The sequence below is a fragment of the Corvus cornix genome, chromosome 19, assembly GCF_000738735.6.
Source record: "Corvus cornix cornix isolate S_Up_H32 chromosome 19, ASM73873v5, whole genome shotgun sequence".
Taxonomy (NCBI): domain Eukaryota; kingdom Metazoa; phylum Chordata; class Aves; order Passeriformes; family Corvidae; genus Corvus; species Corvus cornix.
The window spans coordinates 9,862,204-9,883,034 of NC_046348.1; the positions used below are offsets into that span (position 1 = coordinate 9,862,204).

Sequence of the window (20,831 nt, forward strand, 5' to 3'; positions counted from 1 at the left end):
TTAACTCAAGCAGAGAAATATTTTATATGAAATACACTTAGTGCTGCAATTCAAACCACATTTCTACAATGAAATTGCAGGATAACCCATATAAAAAGACAGCTCTAAGAGCTTTATGTATTTAAACCTCAGTGTAATCAATATTTACTCCAGCATTTCATTTTCTAATCACTGTGTTATTTACACATAGAAGACAAATAGCCTTCAGAAATGAGCTTGCCTAATTACAAGACATGCCAAAAACCAGAATACCCATGAAAGCAGCATTATCAGCAATGCAACCTCTACTGGGATAAGCTGCTGTCATAAATGTTTAATCTAGAATTTATTAACATGCTCGAGTAAAACCCGTATTTCTTTAAATGCAGATAAAGCCACCATAAATATGGAACACATCACAGACACAGGATTCATCTGATGAGGGAACAAGGCTTTGATCAGTAAGTGGCCATGCAAGCACAGGTACATTCACACCCTGCACTGCCCACCTGGCCAAATGCCCACTGGTTGGTTTACCTGGGACCAAGCTGTCGTTGTAAATCCAGGCAGGCATCATTTGCTGGATGGGGTCCTGGGGAGGGAACACTCCAACTCCTAAATGTATTCCATTCAGTAAGAAAAACAGTTGTATTAGGACATAGAGTACAATGATGTTAAGAGACCACACCACAGCTGGTCAGCATCACTCAGCATTTCAGGCAAAGATTTCAGATAGGAATCACTGTGCTCAGAGGAAGAACAGATACTGCAGGAATAGGAAATAATAACTAGAATGATTTGGCAGTAATAGATTATAGTTATGTATGTAATGAAATAAGGAGCTCCTCACGTGCTTCCCTCTTCATGCCCAGATGTACAGAACCTGAAGTCTCACTGTCTTCAAGTTTCACAGCAGCAGTTCTGTGCCATCACAAATTCAGCTTCCCATCAACTCTCTACTATTAGGGCTATTCATGGAATAAATAAATCCATACCTACCATAAAACCCAAAGTGTTCCCCCAGAACATCCTCCCCTGGGAAATCCACAAACAGCCCATAGACTGAACCTCGGCAAGATCATATCCCGTGTCCACAAACCCGTATCCATTGCTCCCAGTGTTCAGCTCCAGGGGACACCACAGCCACCTTCACTACTACTGGCTTCATAACATGATCTGCCACACTTCACTCCCTGAAAAATGGTTATTTCCTTCTCCACTGTGTGGACTCTTCCCCTCAGTCTCCCTCAGCAGATTTCATGCTCATATTGGATGGAGCTCTGACCAAAATCACCATCATTTCAGATTTCATTGTCTTTCCAAGTGCCCCTGCATCTCCTGTCTTCCACATGGATTCCCTCCTGACTGCAGTCTAATTTCTAATCATCCCACAGCTCCAAGCACATTCTAATACAAGCGATTCCTTTCATTTCACCAACCAAGTAAAATAAATTTGCTACTTCCTCAGGTCTCACTACTCTTCAGTTTTAACCCCCCTTCCGAACTCACTCAACAGTTTTAATAAAATCCAAACTGGAACAATACCTTGTTTTAAGTTTTCATCTAGCCCATCTTTTAAATTTTCATCCCTAAAGTACAGATGGTTTTAGACATAACATGTATGAGCAGCAAATTGTCTGAGAAACAAGTATTAACTAGCTAAGAGTTTTAACCTGGCATTTTATCATCCCCTCTAGGTTAAAAGATTAAAACCCACCATGACATTGACCATCTTTAGTGGTAAGTTTCCCCTAAATAGTTTTCAAAAATATCTTTAGAGAGCACAACTTCTTTTTTCCCCAGGACAGGACAGAATGTTTTAAAACAGCGAACCTGATTAAACAAACACGTTAAAGGTGATTACAACAATAAACTCACATGGAGAAAGTTCAGAGCAAAATCATGGCAGTTACACTTTGAGCAAGGAGCAGGAGGCACTGACATATTATTCAAGCAGGCGTTCAGAGCAAAATTACGCAGGGCTGGCCTCGGAATTAGTGAACAGAGCGTTAGCACCAAGCAGCATCTCATTAGATTGAAATTCTGTCAAATGTTTCGATTGCTCACCACACTCTTCAACTGCTCTGTTTTGTTCTGAAGCCTTGTGCACCTCTGCAGCAGCAGTGGGACCACTTTCATGTCCACCTACAACATCCCAGTCACTGCTGGTGAGACTGGGATGGGCTTGGCTTGCAGCTGAGGCTTTGTGCCCAACTTCGGATGTTTTAAGTTTGGTTTGCTCTTGTTCAGATTCATCTGAGCCATTAGCTAAGGCTTTCTCCTCCAAGGAAGAGCCTGAATAAACAGCAGGAGCAATTATTTATACTTTGTTATGAACTGCCCAGACTGCAATTTCACACTTTTCAAAGGAAAAGTACTTTTGGTAGCACTGATGAGATGATCAGCCCCAGCTCAGACCAACAGCACCACCGTCTTTGGACACTTTCAGAGCCCGATTCTGCCCTTTACTTACCACAAACACAACAAACTCAACAAGCAAAAAACAAGTAAGAGGAGGAAGACATGAAACTACTTCTGTATTAGGATTATTCCTGCATAATCATCCAGGCATCAGGAACAGAAGTGGCCAGTATCTACTTACACATCTCCAAAATTCTTCATCTCACCAACATCCCCTCAGCCTCCAAGGGAGGAAGCACGCAAGTGCTCCACAGCAGCATCATCATTATTTCTTATACCACCATCTCCACTTTTTCTACCACACAGACTTAGGAAGATGCTAAAACAAATGATTTAATTCACCTAAGATCAGGTACGTGTATATTTAGCAGTATTTGGATCTACACATGACTTGCTTTTACAGGTAGTTCTCAGGGAAGGGAGAAGGGGACTTAAACCATCTTTTCCCATGGATCAGCAGGTTTCTGCTTAATTGCCTACATATTATTTCTTCCAGCCACACTAAAAAAAAAAACCCCAACAAAATAAGTCAAGACTCTGTGTAGCTCAGAAGGTGACACGTAAAAGAAGATACTTTAGAGTTACCTGTTTTATGGGTATTGGATGGAGATGCAGAGGTAGGAAAATAAGGAACCTGCCCAGTTGTACCATGCAGGGTGGATAACACTGGAGCCTGGGCTGGAGGGACAGGTTGGAGCACAGCCCTCTCTGAAAGCAGCTGCCCAGCCTCAGTGGCAGGATGGAAAGGCTGAGAGGTGGATTGAGGCACCACTTTGGGGGTTTCAACAGGGCCTTGCATAAAGTCACTAAATTCTTCATCATCGAGAAAAGCAGAATGGGAAACAGAAACAGCAGAATGGGATGGTGTGGGATGATCTGCAAATGGAATGAACACACAAGGCAAAGTGATGAGGAATAAGGGTCACGGGTGGGAATGTGGGGAAAGTGGTAAACACTGGGAATACACAGCAAATGGGTGAGCAGCAGCAGTGTGGAATGTGTGTGGTGACAGATGTGAAGGCTGTCATTGCCAGCGTAGCAAACACAAGGTAAAACTGAGCAGCCACTTCCAACCACGCATCTTCCCTCCCAGATTTTTAGGATGTAAACACTGAAACTTGGGTCTTAACACTGGCTGTGAAAGTATTCTGTCTGTTTTTAGCACACAGGGTCAAACCAAATCCAGAGGTAATATTTCAAACTGGACATAATAGTGTCTGTCAGGGGCACATTCTCCCTCAAAGGAATGTTTTATCCACAGAAACTCAGCAATATATCATAAGATACAAAAGAAATGTCTGCTCATGTAGACAATTTTCTGCTTGATCCCTTCCAGTGTTACCCATTTTAACAAAACTGGTAAAGGACAGGCAAATCTAGAGACAAAAGGAACTTGTCAGAGACCACCTGTAACTGCAAAACTATCAAAGAGTAAATCCACAGCAGAGACACAAATTTTATATAGGAAAAAGCCCGCCTAGATAAGCTTTGTTTCAGGCCAGACACTTAAAAAACTACACCACAGACCATAAGAAATCTTAAGTGGCAATTGTTGCAAGTGTAATTACTGAGAACACAGAGGCTTGGTTTGACCATGCCCAGCGACACATCAGGCAGCTGTGACACCCACTCACGTCTTTCTACACTGTTTTGATCATTCTTAGCACTTAAATAGCACTTCTCCTCTTCAAAAGCACTCTGCAAAACATTAATTAATGCTTTGACTAGAAAAGAACAAACGCTTTATCAATTTCCTTGATGTTTCACATTTAGCACAGCACATTATGGTTTCTGTTAAAGATTCTAAGTCTTTTAATATAAAAAGGCTGATATCTAATATTTTACCCCCATACCCTGACCAAGCAGACAGCTGCTAGAATGACATTTGATTTTAAAAAACTGTTAATCCACTCATTTTGTACCACCAAATAAAAATACTTGTTGGAATTAGTTCCCCCTGCCGAGGATTTCGAATGTTGGAGTTTTATTTTCAGTTGGAAAATGAGGAAAATTACAAACCTGGCTTTTTTGGATGGGTTGCTGGTGTTGGGTGCATTTTAGCATCTCTAGAAAAGCCATCTAAGTTCCCTTTAATGGCTTCCAAAGCATCATCTCTGCTTTTTTCACCTGTCTGAAACACCACAGAAAACATTTTGAAAAATTCACAGAACAGTTCCGTTTTCTTTCAATACCCACGCTTCTTCAACACCAGAATTAACAATGCCTGCTGCTGGCAGAGTGGGTAAAGGACTCACTCTTCCAGAGGTTTTTCAAGCCATAATCTGGCATCTCACGCAATTCCCCACTGATTTGCTTGTTGAAAGAGACCCTCCCATTAAAAGCTATTAAAAAAACCTGAAGAAAGAAACATCCCACTCATTGTCAGGCCATACCTTCGGCTTCACACTGCTCAGGAGTCTCAGCTTTTGCTTCTGCTCTTCAAATTGCCGCCGTTTTCTCTCCTCCTCTAAGAATTTCTGCTGGTGCTCAAACCTCTTCCTGAAGGAAAATTATTTAAATATATACAGATATCTATAAATCATTTTTATGAGAATTTTCGTGGCAGGTTTGTGCTCGATTTCTCCATTTCTACTGTCTCAAATTCAGACAGTTTGGTGCACACGTTCCTGCTTCTTCTCAGACCTGGACAAGCACTACAGACTTCAGAGGCAATATTCAGCAATATTCTACGGCCCTAAATGGATCAGACTGCAGAGGCAGTGGAATATTCAGCAACATTCTACGGCCCTAAATGGATGCTGCTCCAGAGAAAGCACATCTCCCCCTTACAAAAGGATTCCCCAAGAGTCAGTGAAGCGTCACTTACTGCTGCTCCTCTGCAAACTGCTTCTGCATGTCTGGGGTGTACTGCGGGGCGGCCGGGCGCATTCCCAGGAACGAGGCCTGTCCCATGTAAGGCATTCCAGCTGCGGGCATCGGCCCTAAGGCCATGCCACCCTACAACCAAACAAACCATACAGCTCCAGGGTACTTTTTTTCAACTCCAGTGTGTATTATTTTTTTCCCCCCCACAGGAAAAGCCAAAGCACTGGCAATGCCAAGCTGCAAAGGGGGTCGAGCCCATAAAATTCAGCGTTAGGGAGTGCTGGAGGAGCAGCGGTGAGCAGAGAGCAGCTGCCTCAGTAGATGGCACTCTTCCTCTCCACAAGGATTCTCACTCCTCACAGCACTTGAGAAGTCACTGGCAAAAACCAGGCCTTCAAATCCATACAAGCTGCCCAAGAGCAGGAAGGCTACAGCCATCCTATACTGCTCAGTACGGGTTTTCTTGGAGTTTTTGGTTCCTACTCTAAGTGATTTCATAATGCTTTTATATTCCCTGCTGGAGGGCACACTCCTACCAACCATGGATGCAGGAAAATGTGGTCTAGTCATTTCCCAGGCATACCCAGGGAACCAACAATGTATGGCAAGAGCCAAGAGGAAGCTTGTCTGAATAAACTGTATCAGAAACATTTGCTGAGAAATATATTCTGGGACATTTAGAGCAGCAAAGCTGCCTAATATAGAAGGAGACAGAAAATAATTTACTTTTCTTACCATTCATTTTGCATTTGGTCTCAGAACACGTAGGAAGAGAACAAAAGCTGTTTATTATTTTTAGACCAGCTCTCATAAAAACATCTTCCTACTATAAATTTCGCCAAAATAACATAATAAATTCCAGGTGGGGGAGGGAAGGGAGTGTAAGGAGATGGCAAAACACCATAAATTCAATTTGTGACATAGCAATTTGGCTAGAAAGTCATGCAAAAACATTACATTTCAGCAAAGTGCAAATTTGTACATAAGCACATCTGGTGTGAAATAGAAAACAATAGATTAAAAGAGAGAAAACATAGTATTAACTGCTCATCTTTCATTCTTATTCCTCCATTAGCAACAGCAGCACTAAAGACAAAGTTAATTTAAGGAGAAAGAAAAATGAGACAAATATGGGAAGCTGGACAAATGGGAAAACTGGTCAGATGAGAAAATACAGCACACTGAAGACATTCCCTCTCCCTAGAACAAGGTATTTAAAAGGACAGTTTATGATTTGTCACCTACACTTAGGAAACTTAATTGTGTCAATCCCAGCATGTGAGCTGCAAAGGGATGAAACAATTCAGTGAAGTGGTCACAGCTCTGCACGGACTGCAGCCACTCAGAAAGGTCTCATTTTAAACAGTACACTATGCACCACCACAAAACCAAAGAAAAGAAGAAAAAGCACCAAGGAAAATTTAAAAGACAGGAGAGATCCACTGAGGGAGTTCTGAATTCTGATCAACTCCACACCAGCACTAACCCCACCTGGGAGCAGGTGGCATCTGGGAGCTTTCCAACACGTTGCTGATGCTGCTGTTCCCTTCCCTGCTCAGACCAGGCTGCTCTGATCACACTCAGGTGTCCCAACATGTACAGTGACATCAAAGTTCAGATTCTGACACCTCTGAGTGGGCTAAAACCTCCAAGTTACCTTAACTACTGCTGATGCTGTCCTTGCACTACACCCTCATCTCTCCTCCCCAACAGGGAGTAAGGTGTGCCAAACCCCCCCGCTCTCTATCCAGATCCCCAGGAAACTTGGAGAATTCTTGGAATCATTAGAAATATCTTCAAAGGGAATAAAGAGATGTCCCATGACAGACTAATACCCACACTTCAGCTCCCAGCCAAGTTCCACCCTCTTACCCCACTGCAGTTGTGAGAGGACCATGGCCCCAGCTGTCCCCCCTCAGCCACACCCAAGGCACCCCATGTCCTTGGACAGGAACTTCCCACAAGGGAATGCAGTGATAGGACAGAGGGAATGGCATTAACCTGAAGGAGGGCAGGGTTAGATGGGATATTAGGGAGAAATTCTTCCCTGTGAGGGTGGGGAGGCCCTGGCACAGGGTGCCCAGAGAGGTGGACTGCCCATCCCTGGAAGTGCTCAAGGGCAGGTTGGATGAGGCTTGGAGCAACCTGGGATGGTGGCAGGTGTCCCTGCCCATGGCAGGGGGTGCAATTGGATGAGTTTTAATGTCCCTTGCAACTCAAACCAGTCTGGGGTTCTGCAGTTTCAGCCCACATTTCATGGCCACACACCTGCATGGTCATGGGTCCAGGAGGCATCTGAGAGCCATAATTCATTCCCATCATCCCTGGCATATTGGTCTGCATGACAGGAACCATTGGGAATCCTTGCTGTTGCATAGGAATCATCCCTGCAATGAAACATCAAACAAGCTAAGTGCCCAGTTAATGTTAAAGCTTTTTTTCCCCCCTTCCCTAACCCTGCCTCCCCCATTTAATTATTCTTTTTTGTTCACTATACCAGCAAAGGAAAGTAAAAAACTCTGAGCTGTGCTGGGCTGTTCAAAAATAAAAATAATTAAATTTGCTACACTGCAGGCAGCCACAGAATTTCCTTAGTTTAAACACTGGTCAGTCTATAGGGAAAAATGCAATAAGGCTTTTCAATAACTAAGCTGATGAATTCTCCCACCATCCTAAAGATTCTCTGTGGGCTTCTTCCCGTATGATTTTTGGAAGGGTCATTTCCAATTAAAAAGATTTAATTAACCAGGGTGACTGGTGCTGGTAATTCCCATTTCTCTAGAAACCAGCAGCTTCTGAAAATAAATCTTGGGAAATAAAGTCAACCTTTCACAAAGCAACTTCACGCTCTGACCTGGCTGGATAACTTGTCTGTAGGTCAATTAGCACACCTTAGGTTAATTAGCCCACTACAAGTGTTAGAATGGTAACAGTATTTGCCAGTAAAAGCTAAACTTGAACAAAACTGGACGAATCAAGCTGGAATGTGTTAATTCACTGCATAAAGCAAGTGGGTTATGTTTCAGTATCTTCCTAGCTCACATTTTGCTGTCTTGGGAGACAAACACTAACACACACTCGTTACCAGCACACCATGAGGTAATTATGCAAAATCACTCCAGGAGGGCATGACACAGGCAGGAATAGTCCATTAATCAGTACCTGAGATTTTAATAAAAAAACCTCTCCATTTTCCCCGTAAGTTCTCTGCATATTTTCCCCTAATTAAACAAATAGCACTGCATCAGGAATGAGAACAAAGGCAATTTAAGGTTGAGGCTTCTCCTATTGTATTAATACTTTCCACACAGGTTGTGACTCTCGTCCCAGGGTCTTGCTGTGCTTTGTAAATATTTACCAGGTCTTGCAAGACCCGCACAATATGGGTATACACAGCTGGGAGATGAAGCAGAGAGAGGTGAAATACCACACAAAATAACACCAGAATCTAAAAGGCAAATTCAGATTAAGAAGGGAGATGTAGTTTTCTGGATCTTTAATCTAGATTCTGGTGACACTGCTTCAACAACACACAGGAGGTTTTACCAACAGAGGGGTGAGGGTCATTTTAGCAGAGCTGAATTCAAGGGCAAAAACCAGCTATGGGTTCAATTAATAACCACACCTCTGAACATCACTGCAGACCTGGTTTAGGTCCAATTTATCTAAACAAAGTACTTTGTGCTCAAAAAGTGAAGTTGATACATACCTTGAGGGGGACCTAAACCACCTGCGACAGGAAACATGAAGCTGCAGGAGGAGAACAAGATTATGTGAAATTTTGTCATTTTAGTGCAAATATCCGTGATTGAAAATCTACCTCGACTTCCATGTCAGCACCATCCCCAGGAGCCTCCCACATTCTGGTCAGCACTTGCATCTGCTCCTGCAGGTCCCACAGAACCCCAACCACATCACAGGGGAAAACGTTATCCCTCAGCGGGATCCCCAAGGCACCGGAGAGCCCCAGCAGCACTGTCAGCGTTGTCACAGGCTGCAGAGCCAGGAAGAACAGATCTGATCCTCCCAGCAGCCCTGAGATGGCTTTGACTCATCCACATCACCCACAGGAGAGTTTCGGCACCCACACAGGTTGGGAACAGGTCAGTTTGTTGTGTAGGCTAAGCACAGAATGAATAAACATCTCCTGTTGGAAGTATCTGACTCAGCAGGACCATTAACTGCACCAGACAACACTTCTCTGCTGCTTAGGAACAGCTTTTCTGAAGAAAAATAAACTACCAAAAAAACCACATCACTTTTTGTCCCCTTTGAAACATCACGCATCACAAAATAATGGAGCTTCTATTTTCTCGGTTATCTAATTACAACAAAAATAGCACCTTGGAGAAAATATTCATTCATGTATCAAAGGTCAAGTGCACCTGGAGGAAGAACCATTAAAATTTCAACTAAAATCCTAATGGAAATTGCTAGCCCTCACTCTCAAACAGCTGCCAAACAGCAAAAAAGGACCTAGTTTAATATTCTCATTTGCAAGCAACTTGCAGAAACCCACGTCAGCAGCAATTTCCCAAACAAGAACCTCACTCAGTGTCCCAGGCAGTTATTACATCAAAGTGCAGTGGAAGAGAAACACACTTATAGATATTCAATGTTCAATTCCGAGGGTGGATGTAAAAGAAATTGCCTAAGAATACAAGAGAAAATGCCATCAGAAATGGCTGCAGGAAGTCCTGAAAGCCAACCTGGTTTATAAATATAAAAGAGCTGTGTAATATGAGCACTAAGATAAAATAAGGAATTTAAATTATGCATTTATCCAGGAGCAAATTGCATCTCCCCACTGTACAGGCAGCGGGTCACACGGTCACCAAGACAACACATTTGCTTTTCACTTCATCATCCTGAAGCTTTCTTCAGCCCTGACCACTGCGTGCTGATTTCTCCTTCCACAACTATCACACACCTGTGCTTTCCAGTGAGTCCAGTCTTGCCATCCTCAATCCCCACCATCTGGAGTTCTCTCTTTCAAGCACTGTACAGACTCACACACTCCAGCCCCAAATATGTGCAGGGCTTGGTTCTCACCACAGCCAAGGTCTGTTTAACTCAGTTCAGTCATATTAATCCAGTCCTTGGCATACAGTATCAACGTGAAAACAAACAGACTTACTTTAGTCAGAATGGTGAAATATTAAATGCAATTTCTACAGATCTCCTAAGCACGTAGAAGTGTTCTAAGCCTCATGTTTCCCTTCTTGTTGGAGAACCTGGCCAACAAGAATTCTCCAAACCAGCAAATGCAATGTAAACTGAACGAGCATCGGGAGGTACCACTGCTTGTTGGAAGCAAGTAAAGGCCAAACTATTAAATATTTATCCTTTTCTACAGAGCTCCTGGTTTATTTATAAGTCTCTGCTGAAAAAATAAAAAGAAATAGTCAACAAAAAACCCCTCAGCTAATTAGAGGGCACTGGAAGACGAGCTAGTCCAAAGTAGCAAAGCGAGCTCCGGCAGCACAGCCCCCGTACGTGCCGCTCGGATCCACCACGGATTCATTCCAGGATTCAGCTGTGCAACTGCCAGCACCAGCCACACTGGCAGGGCCACAAACCATTCCAGCTTCATTCCAGCAATGGGAATTTATCACTGAACTACTTTTTTGGAGATGCAAAAATGCAATCAGTGAAAGCAGCTGGTTCTCATGGCTGAGGGAGCCAGAGAAGGGACAGTCCTGTGTGAGACCGACTTGGGATACGCTGCACAGATACAATAAAGAGAAGGGAACAAAGTGACCACCCTACAACAGACCTCTTAAAGCAGTACTATAAATCCATTAATTCCTACTAAATGAGTATTTAAACTATGGAGCTTAAAAAAAAACACCAGAAGCCCCAAACCAACCAAGCAACAGCTTCAGCCAAAAGGCAGGAGCACGGGGAGAAGCAACTCCTTTTCAAAATTGAAACTTCACTCCAACAGCTCCAAACCACACAGACCATCTTCCCATCTACAAGTGGATTTTTAAACCCCTGAATTCCCAAGCAGTACAACTCTATCAATGCAACAGACTGTCAGAGTATTTTTGAATGACAGAAATGCATAAAAACTGAAGTGAAATAAGGCAAAAAACCCACACAGACACAGAACAGAACTTTTCCTCTACCTCCAGCTTTTGTCCTCAAAGAAACCAAAATACTATCAATAGGAAATGGTGATTTGTAAATCCTTTTATTTTTCAGAACCTATATACTCAATAACCCTGACAAAACCGTGGGCTCTGGATATCCGAGACAACTCAAAGAACTTAATTGTCAAATGCAAAATTTCCTCTGTCTCCCTAGAAGTAGGACAAGAGATAAACAGCACACAAGAGCCTACATGGAAAAAACATTACTCGAGTCTTCAAAGGTGGTGAAATCCAGTTTTCCAACCTTTCCAGAAACACAACAACATCTCTTTTGACACCGGTTCTTTCTCCCGACACGATTCCTCAGTCCTCCCTCTGGCCAAGGTGCCCTTTGTGAGAAGGAGGGGAAAAGGGAAGTCCCCAGGGAGGCCACAAACAGACCTGCCCGGCGGTGACAGGAACATCTACTGCTGCCGACACCCCCAAATCCTTCCCACCCCAATATCTGAGACTGCAGCTGCAGAGCCTGACGACAAGTGGGGTGCAACTGCCCGAGCCTGGACACACCGGGGGATCAGCTGGGCCCCCAAAAACGTGAATAAATCTCAGCGAAACGCAGAGCTGCCGTGGCTGCATCCCCCACAACACACCTGGGAACCCCCACCCCACTCAGGACCCCACGCACCACATCCTGCCAGGGACCTCGGTGCTTCATCAGGACCACAGGTACTACATCTGCGACCCACACACCCTACCCAAGACCCCACAAAGCTCACTTGACAACCCATGAACCCCATCTGGGACTCCCATCCAAGATCCCACGTACCTCACCTGAGACTCCATGTACCACACCTGCGACCCACACATCCCGGCCAGGACCCCATGTACCACACCTGAGACCCTACGTACTCAACCCGGGACCCCCACACCCCTGTCAGAAACCCCGCACGCCCCACCTGGGCCCCGACCCCTGTGCCCTCACATCCCACCTGCACCCCGAGCCCCCACCCCAGCCCTCTCACCGCCCTCCATCTCCCGCCATCTCTGCCCCTCCCCGCCTCCCCTCAATTCCCCATCATCGCCCTCCGCCCCATCTGTCCCCTCCCTCTCCACAGCTCCTCGCCCGCTCCCCCTCCGTCGCCACCGACCTGGCTGCCCCGGCCGCTCCGCCGCCCGCCCCGCCGGCGCCCCCCGCGCCGGGCCCGGGCCGCAGCGCCATCTTCGCGCTCGGCCCCGCCGTCTGTCAGCGGAGCGGCGGCGGCTTCCGGGGCCGGCCCGGGCAAGCACCGCCCCCGGCCCCGCCGCTGCCCGCTTCTACAGCGCCTCGGTTCCTCCGTTCCGCTGCCCCGCCGATGCAGTCCCACAGAGCAGCAGCCCGACTCGATTCCTCCGTTCCACAACCCCGCTGAGCCGCAGCGCCGAAGCGCCTCCGTGTCACGGCCCTACAACGCCCCGGCTCCACACCCACACAGCCGCTGGGTTCCTCGGCTCCGCAGCCCCGCGGTGCCCCGGGAGCGGCTTGGGAGGGGATGAGGGGCTCCGGCTTCCCCTCAGGAACGCCGGTTCCCTGCACCCAAAGCAGCGCTTTTCCGTAAAAAGGAAAAGAAAGTGCCGCCCTTCCGCCCGACCTCCCCCAGGGGTGACCTGGGGACGTGTTACAAGAGCCCGGAGTGACAGGACAAGGGGGAATGGATTCACACTGACAGAGGGAGGGGTAAGTGGGATACTGGGAAGAAATTCCTCCCTGTGAGGCTGGTGAGGCCCTGGCAAAGGTTGCCCGGAGAAGCTGTGGCTGCCCCATCCAAACTAGATCAAACCAAGACAATCCTGTTCAGGAAATCTCCCTTAAAGGATTGTAGTTGCAAAGAAGCCATTCCTGCCTGACTGGATTTCTGACACAAGCCGGGTGGGCTGAGAACACGCTGGGCAGATGAAGAGAGAGAAAGCACACAGAGCTGGGCCTCTTTTGCCTGCAGACTTGTTCCATCGAGGCTGCACAGTCAGGCAGGTCTCTGAATTAGCATCTTATGACCTTGTTTATTCTGGTTTCAGGCTCAATTACAAAACAGTACAAAATTACTGGACATGTAAAGTATCAGTTATTTCAAAATAGTTTTATAGAAGAAAAACAGTAGGAAGAGGAAGGCTTTACTTTCACATACAAGTGGCTTTTTTGAAGTGTCCAGGGAAGTCTCTGACAGCTGCATTTATCAAACCTGAGAGTAAACATTGTATGTTTTTTGTCTCTGAATCTCCTGAAAGTGTCTGACAAATGTATTGGGGCGGTCTGAACACAGACAATATTTTCAAGCAGCAGTACAAAACTGTGTGAAAGTAACACAATCTTATTCTCAGAAATACACGGCATTCATTGCACAAGCACATGCTCCAGCTTCTGTAAGAAGCATCCAGGAATTCTCTCCTGGCATTTCAGTAGAGACCTTCTATCATGTAAACCTTCACCCTCACCCCGAAGGGAATATAAGAAATGTTTTTCTCCCTTCACCATCGCTGCCATCTTCATTCTTCTGTTCCAGCACAGACAGAGGTGTCAGCCCCAGCTCACCAGTCTGAATTCAGCTTTCTGAAACAGTCTGTAATTTACTGCCCTTTTTGTCTTCTTTACCTTTCTTCTTTTCCTTAATATTTTCCTTTGTAGTTTTCCTACAAGAAACACATTGGAGATCAAGACACCTGAGCATAACCAGTGGCTTAAACTCAGCTTGCTGTCACCTGACACATGGCACCACACAAGGCAAAATGCTGTCATTAATCCAATCTCCAGTAGACAGATACTGTCACTAAAACTTCATCACTAGTATCATTATGACTGGGTGGTTCATCCAAACAACTTATGTGTTACTTTGGTTAAACTTTCTGGGCTGTTTCTGGATAAACAGCATTGCTTACCTCCTCTTCAGAAAAACTTACTTACATTTTTCTTCTGCCTTTTTTCAAGAAGGACTTTGGGGTGGTACAAATGGATTCTCTTGTCAAAGGCTTCTTAATTAATTTCTTCTTTTGTTTGCTGAGAACAACATTTAGTGAAGAAAGATTAAATTACTAGAGATTCTAGTTCTAGAAACTACTAAAAGCTATTAAAAAGCACTAATTAAAAACTGGTAAACTGCTCAAATGAACGTACCTCTGCAGTTTGGGCAAATGTTTTATGTATTCTGGCACAGGACAGCCAGCACGCTGGATAACGTTGGCAATACTGGAAAGGAGAGAAGGGAAGAGATCAACTCCAGTGCACGGACAAGTGATAAATATTTTTTGTGGAAAACAGCAAACCAAACAAACTGGCTGGTTTGTTGTTGGTCTTTTGTCTTGTGGTGATTTTTTTTAAAGCAAGAAATAAAGACACTATTAATAAAAGACACATTACCTCCGTAATAAAGGTTTATCATCTTCTGTAAAGAAAGTGACTGCCTTTCCTCTGTGTCCTGCTCTTCCAGTACGACCTGTCAAATTTTGCAAAGAGATTTTACTTTAAACATCTCCCTTTATTCCTCCTCACAGCCCCAGCCTCCTGATGCATGTTCATATACTAAGCATACACCAAGCAGCCAATCCCCAAACCGTGCTCCTAGTGAATGAAAGCACAGCTATGTCTGAAACACCTACATAAGGTTCACAGATTACTGACAAAAACAGGAGCATCTACAATAAAGACCTCAGAAATGGGAAAAAGGAGGTGATTTGTGAGCCATCCCTCACCTATCCTGTGGATGTATTCCACTGCACTCGTTGGCAAATCGTAATTGATGACCATATTCACACCTTTGAAGTCAATCCCTCGAGCCAGTAATGCCGAGCAGATGAGCACCCAGATCTTCCCAGCTCTGAAACTCTGCACTACTTTGTCTCTCTAGGAAAAGAACAGAAAAGATATTTGGAAACAGCCCAAAAAACAATTTGAGAAAGGAGGTGAACTTGTTTCGTTAAAGTTGTCGTGATGTTAAGGAATAAAACTAAACCTCTGAACAAAAACCCACAGGAATTTGCTGCCAGGGTTACCTGGAGTTACACTCTTGCTTTTACCTTTCTTTCTAAAGCATTTCTTGAACAGAAATAAAATCCTCCTACCTGCTGCTGAGTCTTGTCTGCGTGGATGACATCCACATTGATGCCTTCATAAATAAGCTCATGGAAAAGCTCTTTAGCCCTCTCAATAGACTGTACAAAAACAAGGACTGGAGGAGCGAAACCCTGCAAAAGAGTAAATTTATCTCAGGTTCCAAAGTCCTTTTCTGTGCAGAATCTGAGACACAGCAGACTTGGGCAATGGTTTGTGTGTCACAGAGAAGTGTTTGACCTGGGAAATTGGGAGTCCCTGACAGAACACAGCTCAGTTCAGCAGGAAGAACATGCTCAGTCTCTCCAAAATACCTTTTTAACAAGCTCTCTCATTGCTGTTAGTTTTCCTGTCTCAGATCCAACAAACAGCAGCTCTTGTTCTACTGTCTCTGCTGCAGAGTTTCTGAAACCAAAAATCCAACAGACAGACTTCCATGGTTTTTATATACATTAACAAATAAGTATCCTATATATTAATAAATATATGTAATATATATAACCCCCATAAAAATATTACCTGGTGAATGAGAAATACTTCACAACAAAACCTATTTCACCAGTGCATGTTCCTAAGCTTGATGTTTATTTGATGATAAAGTAATTGGCAAAGCAAAAGAACACTTTATTCAACACACGAGAAAGATCTACGTGCCTACACAATTTTTTTCTGGAGACAACCAACCTGCACTGCTGACTAACAACAGCCACAAAACCAAGCAGGCTGATGATGCAAAGAAAACAATTTCGCAGGAAATAGAAAAATAAAAAAGCAGAAAACACCTGCCTTGCTCCAACAGAAACCAAGACAACGCTGTCCAGGTTGAGCTTACACCACTCCTCCACGTCGTGGGCGAAGGTAGCGCTGAACAGGGCCCTCCTGACCAGGTGCGAGGTACATGCCAGGAAGATGGAGGCCAGCTGGTCCCGGAACCCCGACTTCCCATCCTCAAACAGCTTGTCCGACTCGTCCACCACCAGCCACTCCACGCTAGGAACAGGAGGTTTGCTTTTCAGGAGAGCCACTGGGGGAGAAGTGTCACTTTTGAGTGGCAAAGCACATTTGAAACAGACTCTCATACCTGCTCAAGTCTATTGCTGGAGGATCTTCTTTCAGCAAATAAATGAGTCTGTTGGGAGTAGTAACCAGTATGTCTAGTAAAAGAAAAGGAAAGAAGCAAAATGTCAAAAAAGATACAAAATAAACCCAACAAACAGAGCCCTGAGAAACACCAGTTCCAATCCAATCTGCCAGAGATACAGTTTAGCAGAGTCCATGTCAGGCTCACTTCCCATTTCTTCCCTGCCACTCTTTGAGTGTTGCACAACAGACTGCACACCCTGAGTGGCATTAACCATCTCTTTAAAACCACACAGCCCAGAGAGAAAGGTCAGTGACATTTTTTAAATTTTTAGAAACACTTCAGTCCTTAAAACAGTTACCAAATTTCTTGGAAGACTTGGGCCCAAACTTCTTGGCTGCCTCCGCTGCCTTGTGGATCATGTGGATTCTGAAGCCTGTGCCCTCTGCCAGCTTCACCAGCTCCCGGTGGGTCTGAAAAGACAGCAGAGATTGGATTTTCAAACTGAGCTGATGAGCTTTTCTAACCAAAACACTGCTGACAATCATGGAATCGTGGAATGGTTTGGGTTGGAAGGGTCCTTAAGGCTAATCTCATTCCACCCTTGCCATGGGCAGGGACACCTTCCAGGGATGGGGCAGCCACAACTTCTCCGGGCAACCTAATCCTGAAGACAGAGCTTCAACCACCACCCTGATTTCAGTGTTAAGAGAAAGCTCTCTGGTTTCCTTAGCATAATAAAATGCAGCTCTCTAACAGGCATTACTCACTTCACTACCATATGTGGCTCCCTCTCTCGCATGAATAAAAACTGCCCAAAGGTGCCATTTTTATTCCATTTTAATAACACAGCTTTGTTATAAAGTTACTCCTTGAAATTCTGAGTTTGGGACAAACAGATAAACCTCTCGTAGCAATCTCAAGTAGGAAAGGAGGTTTTAAGAGCACCTGAGCATTGGGCAGTTTAAAATATGATCAAAGAACCTCGAGCCTCTAATCTAATCATTTAGATTAGACCCAGATAATAGATATGCACCTACTTCACAGAAGTCAAAAGACTTGAAAGACACATTTAAATTAGCTTTTTCTGCTATGTGAGGGCAATAAAGGAAAAAAATATTTACTGAGCTGCTATTTTGCTGATGCAGAGTGAAAATACTGAAGTACATCAGTGCGAGATTCCCTCAACACACACCTGGCTGGCAAGTTCTCGGGTGGGTGATATGATCAGAGCCCTGAATCCTTTGTTCCTGGGTTGTTTCAGATGTGTTAAGAGAGGGATACAAAATGCCAGTGTTTTTCCAGACCCAGTAGGAGCTGAAGCCAGAAGCTCCCGACCCTGTAAGAAAATACAAAGGGGTTACATTCCAGTAGAAAAAAAAAAATAAGGAGTAAAAATCACATTCCCATCAATATCAATGCTGCAAACTGACCCAAAATACCTGAGGATGAGGAAAATTGTAATGGCCAAGCTTTCAACTCTGATGCAGTTGATTCAGCTTTAAAACTGCCACAAACGCAGCCATGGCCCCAGATTTTGGCAGAAGCCCTGAAATCCCAGAGAACTTACATGCAGCATGACGGGAATTGCCTGCATCTGGATGGGCGTTGGGACATGGAAGCCTGCAGCCTGGACATTCTCCATGATTTTAGGGTGGACTTTGTACTCCTTCTGAAGCTGATCAAAGGTGGCAATGGGGTCAGGGAGATCTGTTCCCTGAATGTTGATCCTGTGCTGGTTCCTGAAGCGATTTATCTACAAGGCAAAAGACACACTCCTTCTTATTAACTTAACACCATAAAACTCACCACGTATGGATTCACCTCCTGATTCTTTCCCCCACACTCAGTCACCCTCCTTCCAAGAAGAATCACCACAAAAAACCCTCAATTTTCAAATCAAACACCCACAGAACACCAGGAACTCGTTGCTGCATCAGAATTCCCTGGTCCCACCTTTTCTCTCCTCAAGCGTTCAAGCTTCTCTGCAGTAGGTTTTTTGTCTTTGGCATCTTCAAATTTTGCTTCTAGAGAGGACGTCCACTTTATTCCATTGTTTTCTGACAGCTCTGGCATTGATACTGCTCCTGGAAGCCACAAACAAATTGAAATGTCCTTTAGTAAAATACAGACAGGCATTATTTGGAGACAAAAAAATCTCAGAACCTTTTTTCTCTCATTCTCAATAAAACGAATGAAGACTCCAGAAGGATGGCAACCACATGCCCAGGTCTCAACACTGAATCTTGGCCCAGTTATTAGATCAGCTCTGAGCCAGACCAGCCAAGGAACCCAAAACTGGATGAGCTTTAAGGTCCCTTCCAACCTAAACCACTCTGGGATTCTCTGATGATCCTGCCAGGGATACACATGTGTGTACAAATACCTCGTGTCTTTTTCTTTTTTCTTTTCCCTTCACTGCTTTCTGCCGTTCTTTTCCTCTTTCCTGCCACCTCTCCGTCGTTCTTCCCTGCTCCATCCTTCTGCTGCTTCACCTCCTCCTCAGCCCCTGCGAGCCCGCAGCCCTCCTCGGCAGACCCCTGAGGGGCTCCCTCCTTGTTCCCGAAGAAGTCGAGGCTCTCCAGCGAGCCGCTGCCGCGGTTCCCTTTAACCACCTGCGGGACAACAGGGAAAAGGGTGAGACACCTTCGCCAGGCCCCCGCTCCTCAGCGCCGCGGGCGGGTGGGACGGGGCTCCGGAGCCTGAACCGTGCAGGGGCCGGTCCCCGAGCCCTCCCCAGCCTCCCCTCGGTGTCCCCGCACCCCGAATCGCCGCGCGTCGCTCCCGAACCGCCGCACATCGAAGCGAGCCCCGGCACCCAAGCGCCGGAACAGCTCATGGGTCTCCATGCTGCCGCGCTCCCAGCATCCCCCGCGCCGCCGCCGGAAACGGGGATCACTTCCGGCGCGGAGCGGCCGGGTACCATGGCAACCGCCCCGCGAGGGCGTCATGGCCGCTCGTTACCATGGCAACGGCGCGGTCAGGCTTCCCTAGGCCGCAGCGGGCCCGAGGCCACGGGAGATGCCGCAGAGGGAGGGGAACGGCTGTCGCGACAGCACGAGGGAGAATTCCTTTCCCCTGCGGGGCTGTGGATGCCTCCATGTGGTCCCTTTCAGCTCTGCTGCAGTCCTGCAGTCTGGAAGGAAGCGGACAGGAGGATGTTGTTGCTGCCCTGTGCACAACCACTTTGCTTAATCCTTGATTTGTACTAATACAGTCCAGCCTCACAAGTGTGCCTGAAGAAACAAATGCTTAACGCCATGGCAGGAGCAACCCAGCAACTGGCTGAGCTCCTCAGGGCATTCAAGAAAGTTTGCCCAGATTAAGATCAGAATTTATTTAATTGATGTATTTATTCATTATGATAAACGTGAGATCCAATAGCGCAGGTAAATCTAGTACTCTCTATCAGATAAAACAATACAGATTTTTCCTGGTTGTTCTTGAAGGAAAACAAACAGAAATCTAATTAGCAGCAACAAAAACTGATGTAATAAAAGTCTCAAAGGCTAGAGATATACATTGCTGAAATCCAAGAGCTCTAAGACATATAGATCATGGCTGTTCCTCCTGTAACATTCACTGCTTTAATAACAAACTTGGAGATGAAAAATTGGGTAAACCTGATCCTCCCCTCTGCCATTCTCTCCCTGATACATAGTGCTTTTTCTTTGCCAAACTTTTAACTTCCCAGCAAATGGGTGGAAGCAGACCCAGGGACCTGGGTGCAGAGCATCACAACGGTGACAATTCCCTTTCTTATGTCCCCAGTGGTGTATTTACAGTGAATAAAGACTCAACTCCACATCCTTCGTGCAGTTCCCAGGCTGAGGCTCCTGCTTTTCTGCGGGGAGCAGTGACTAATGGTTGCTGCGAGAGGATGGGGAAGAATGTGGAGGCATTTGCGTAACAAAGAACTATAAATCATCTCCAATATCCATCACTCACCAAGGGATGCTGTTGGCAGATTCAAGAGTGAGGAAACAGGGAATATTCTCTTCATTGGTCAGCTGGGAAATCCTTTTGTGTCAGGAGTGAGGAGCTCTGCTTCCCAGGGCAGAAAGCCCTGTGCCGGGAGTGAAGGACCATGGAATATCCTGAGCTGGAAGGGATCATCCAGTCCAACCCCTGGCCCTGCACGGACACCCCAACAATCCCATCCTGTGCCTGAGAGCATTGTCCAAATGCTCCTGGAGCTCTGGCAACCTTGGGGCTGTGACCATTCCTTGGGGAGCCTGTGACCACCCTCTGGAGCTACTGGGGTTCTTGTCACTCTGCTGCTCCTGCTCTGAGCAAGGTGACCTAAAGCCTCGCAGAGAAGGGCCGCTCTCAGGTGCCATCTGCAGAAACC

General features: G+C 45.6%; 2 protein-coding genes across 8 annotated transcripts in view; both read right to left on the reverse strand.

Moving 5' to 3' along the window:
• The window catches only part of SYNRG (synergin gamma), a 37,295-nt gene extending 24,747 nt beyond the window's left edge, over window positions 1–12,548 (reverse strand). For 2 of the 6 annotated variants that reach the window (XM_039563148.1, XM_039563147.1), the window contains exons 1-9: window positions 12,470–12,548; window positions 8,936–8,976; window positions 7,495–7,613; window positions 5,228–5,358; window positions 4,794–4,899; window positions 4,420–4,531; window positions 2,986–3,276; window positions 2,047–2,274; window positions 517–594 (exon numbers count right to left, since the gene is read on the reverse strand). In XM_039563148.1, the coding sequence (XP_039419082.1) occupies window positions 517–594; window positions 2,047–2,274; window positions 2,986–3,276; window positions 4,420–4,531; window positions 4,794–4,899; window positions 5,228–5,358; window positions 7,495–7,613; window positions 8,936–8,976; window positions 12,470–12,540 (1,177 nt within the window). In that variant the 5' untranslated portion in view covers window positions 12,541–12,548. The remainder of the gene's footprint in view (window positions 1–516; window positions 595–2,046; window positions 2,275–2,985; window positions 3,277–4,419; window positions 4,532–4,793; window positions 4,900–5,227; window positions 5,359–7,494; window positions 7,614–8,935; window positions 8,977–12,469) is intronic. The other 4 variants (XM_039563153.1, XM_039563152.1, XM_039563150.1 and 1 more) reach the window with 3 other exon arrangements.
• Window positions 12,549–13,332: 784 nt separating this feature from the next.
• On the reverse strand, window positions 13,333–19,349 carry DDX52 (DExD-box helicase 52). 2 transcript variants are annotated; one of them, XM_010402292.3, is made up of 15 exons: window positions 19,243–19,349; window positions 18,867–19,095; window positions 18,437–18,567; window positions 18,051–18,236; window positions 17,676–17,819; window positions 16,842–16,953; window positions 16,481–16,553; window positions 16,186–16,389; window positions 15,714–15,804; window positions 15,411–15,533; window positions 15,042–15,192; window positions 14,710–14,785; window positions 14,467–14,538; window positions 14,257–14,349; window positions 13,333–13,985 (listed from the first exon to the last, which is right to left on the reverse strand). In XM_010402292.3, exons 1-15 carry the CDS (start codon window positions 19,327–19,329, stop codon window positions 13,898–13,900), a joined length of 1,860 nt encoding a protein of 619 aa, XP_010400594.2. In that variant the 5' UTR covers window positions 19,330–19,349; the 3' UTR covers window positions 13,333–13,897. The 2 variants fall into 2 exon arrangements, with proteins under 2 accessions (XP_010400594.2, XP_010400595.1); XM_010402293.3 differs by having other exon boundaries at window positions 13,956–13,985; window positions 14,253–14,349.
• Between the last annotated feature and the right edge of the window lie 1,482 nt (window positions 19,350–20,831).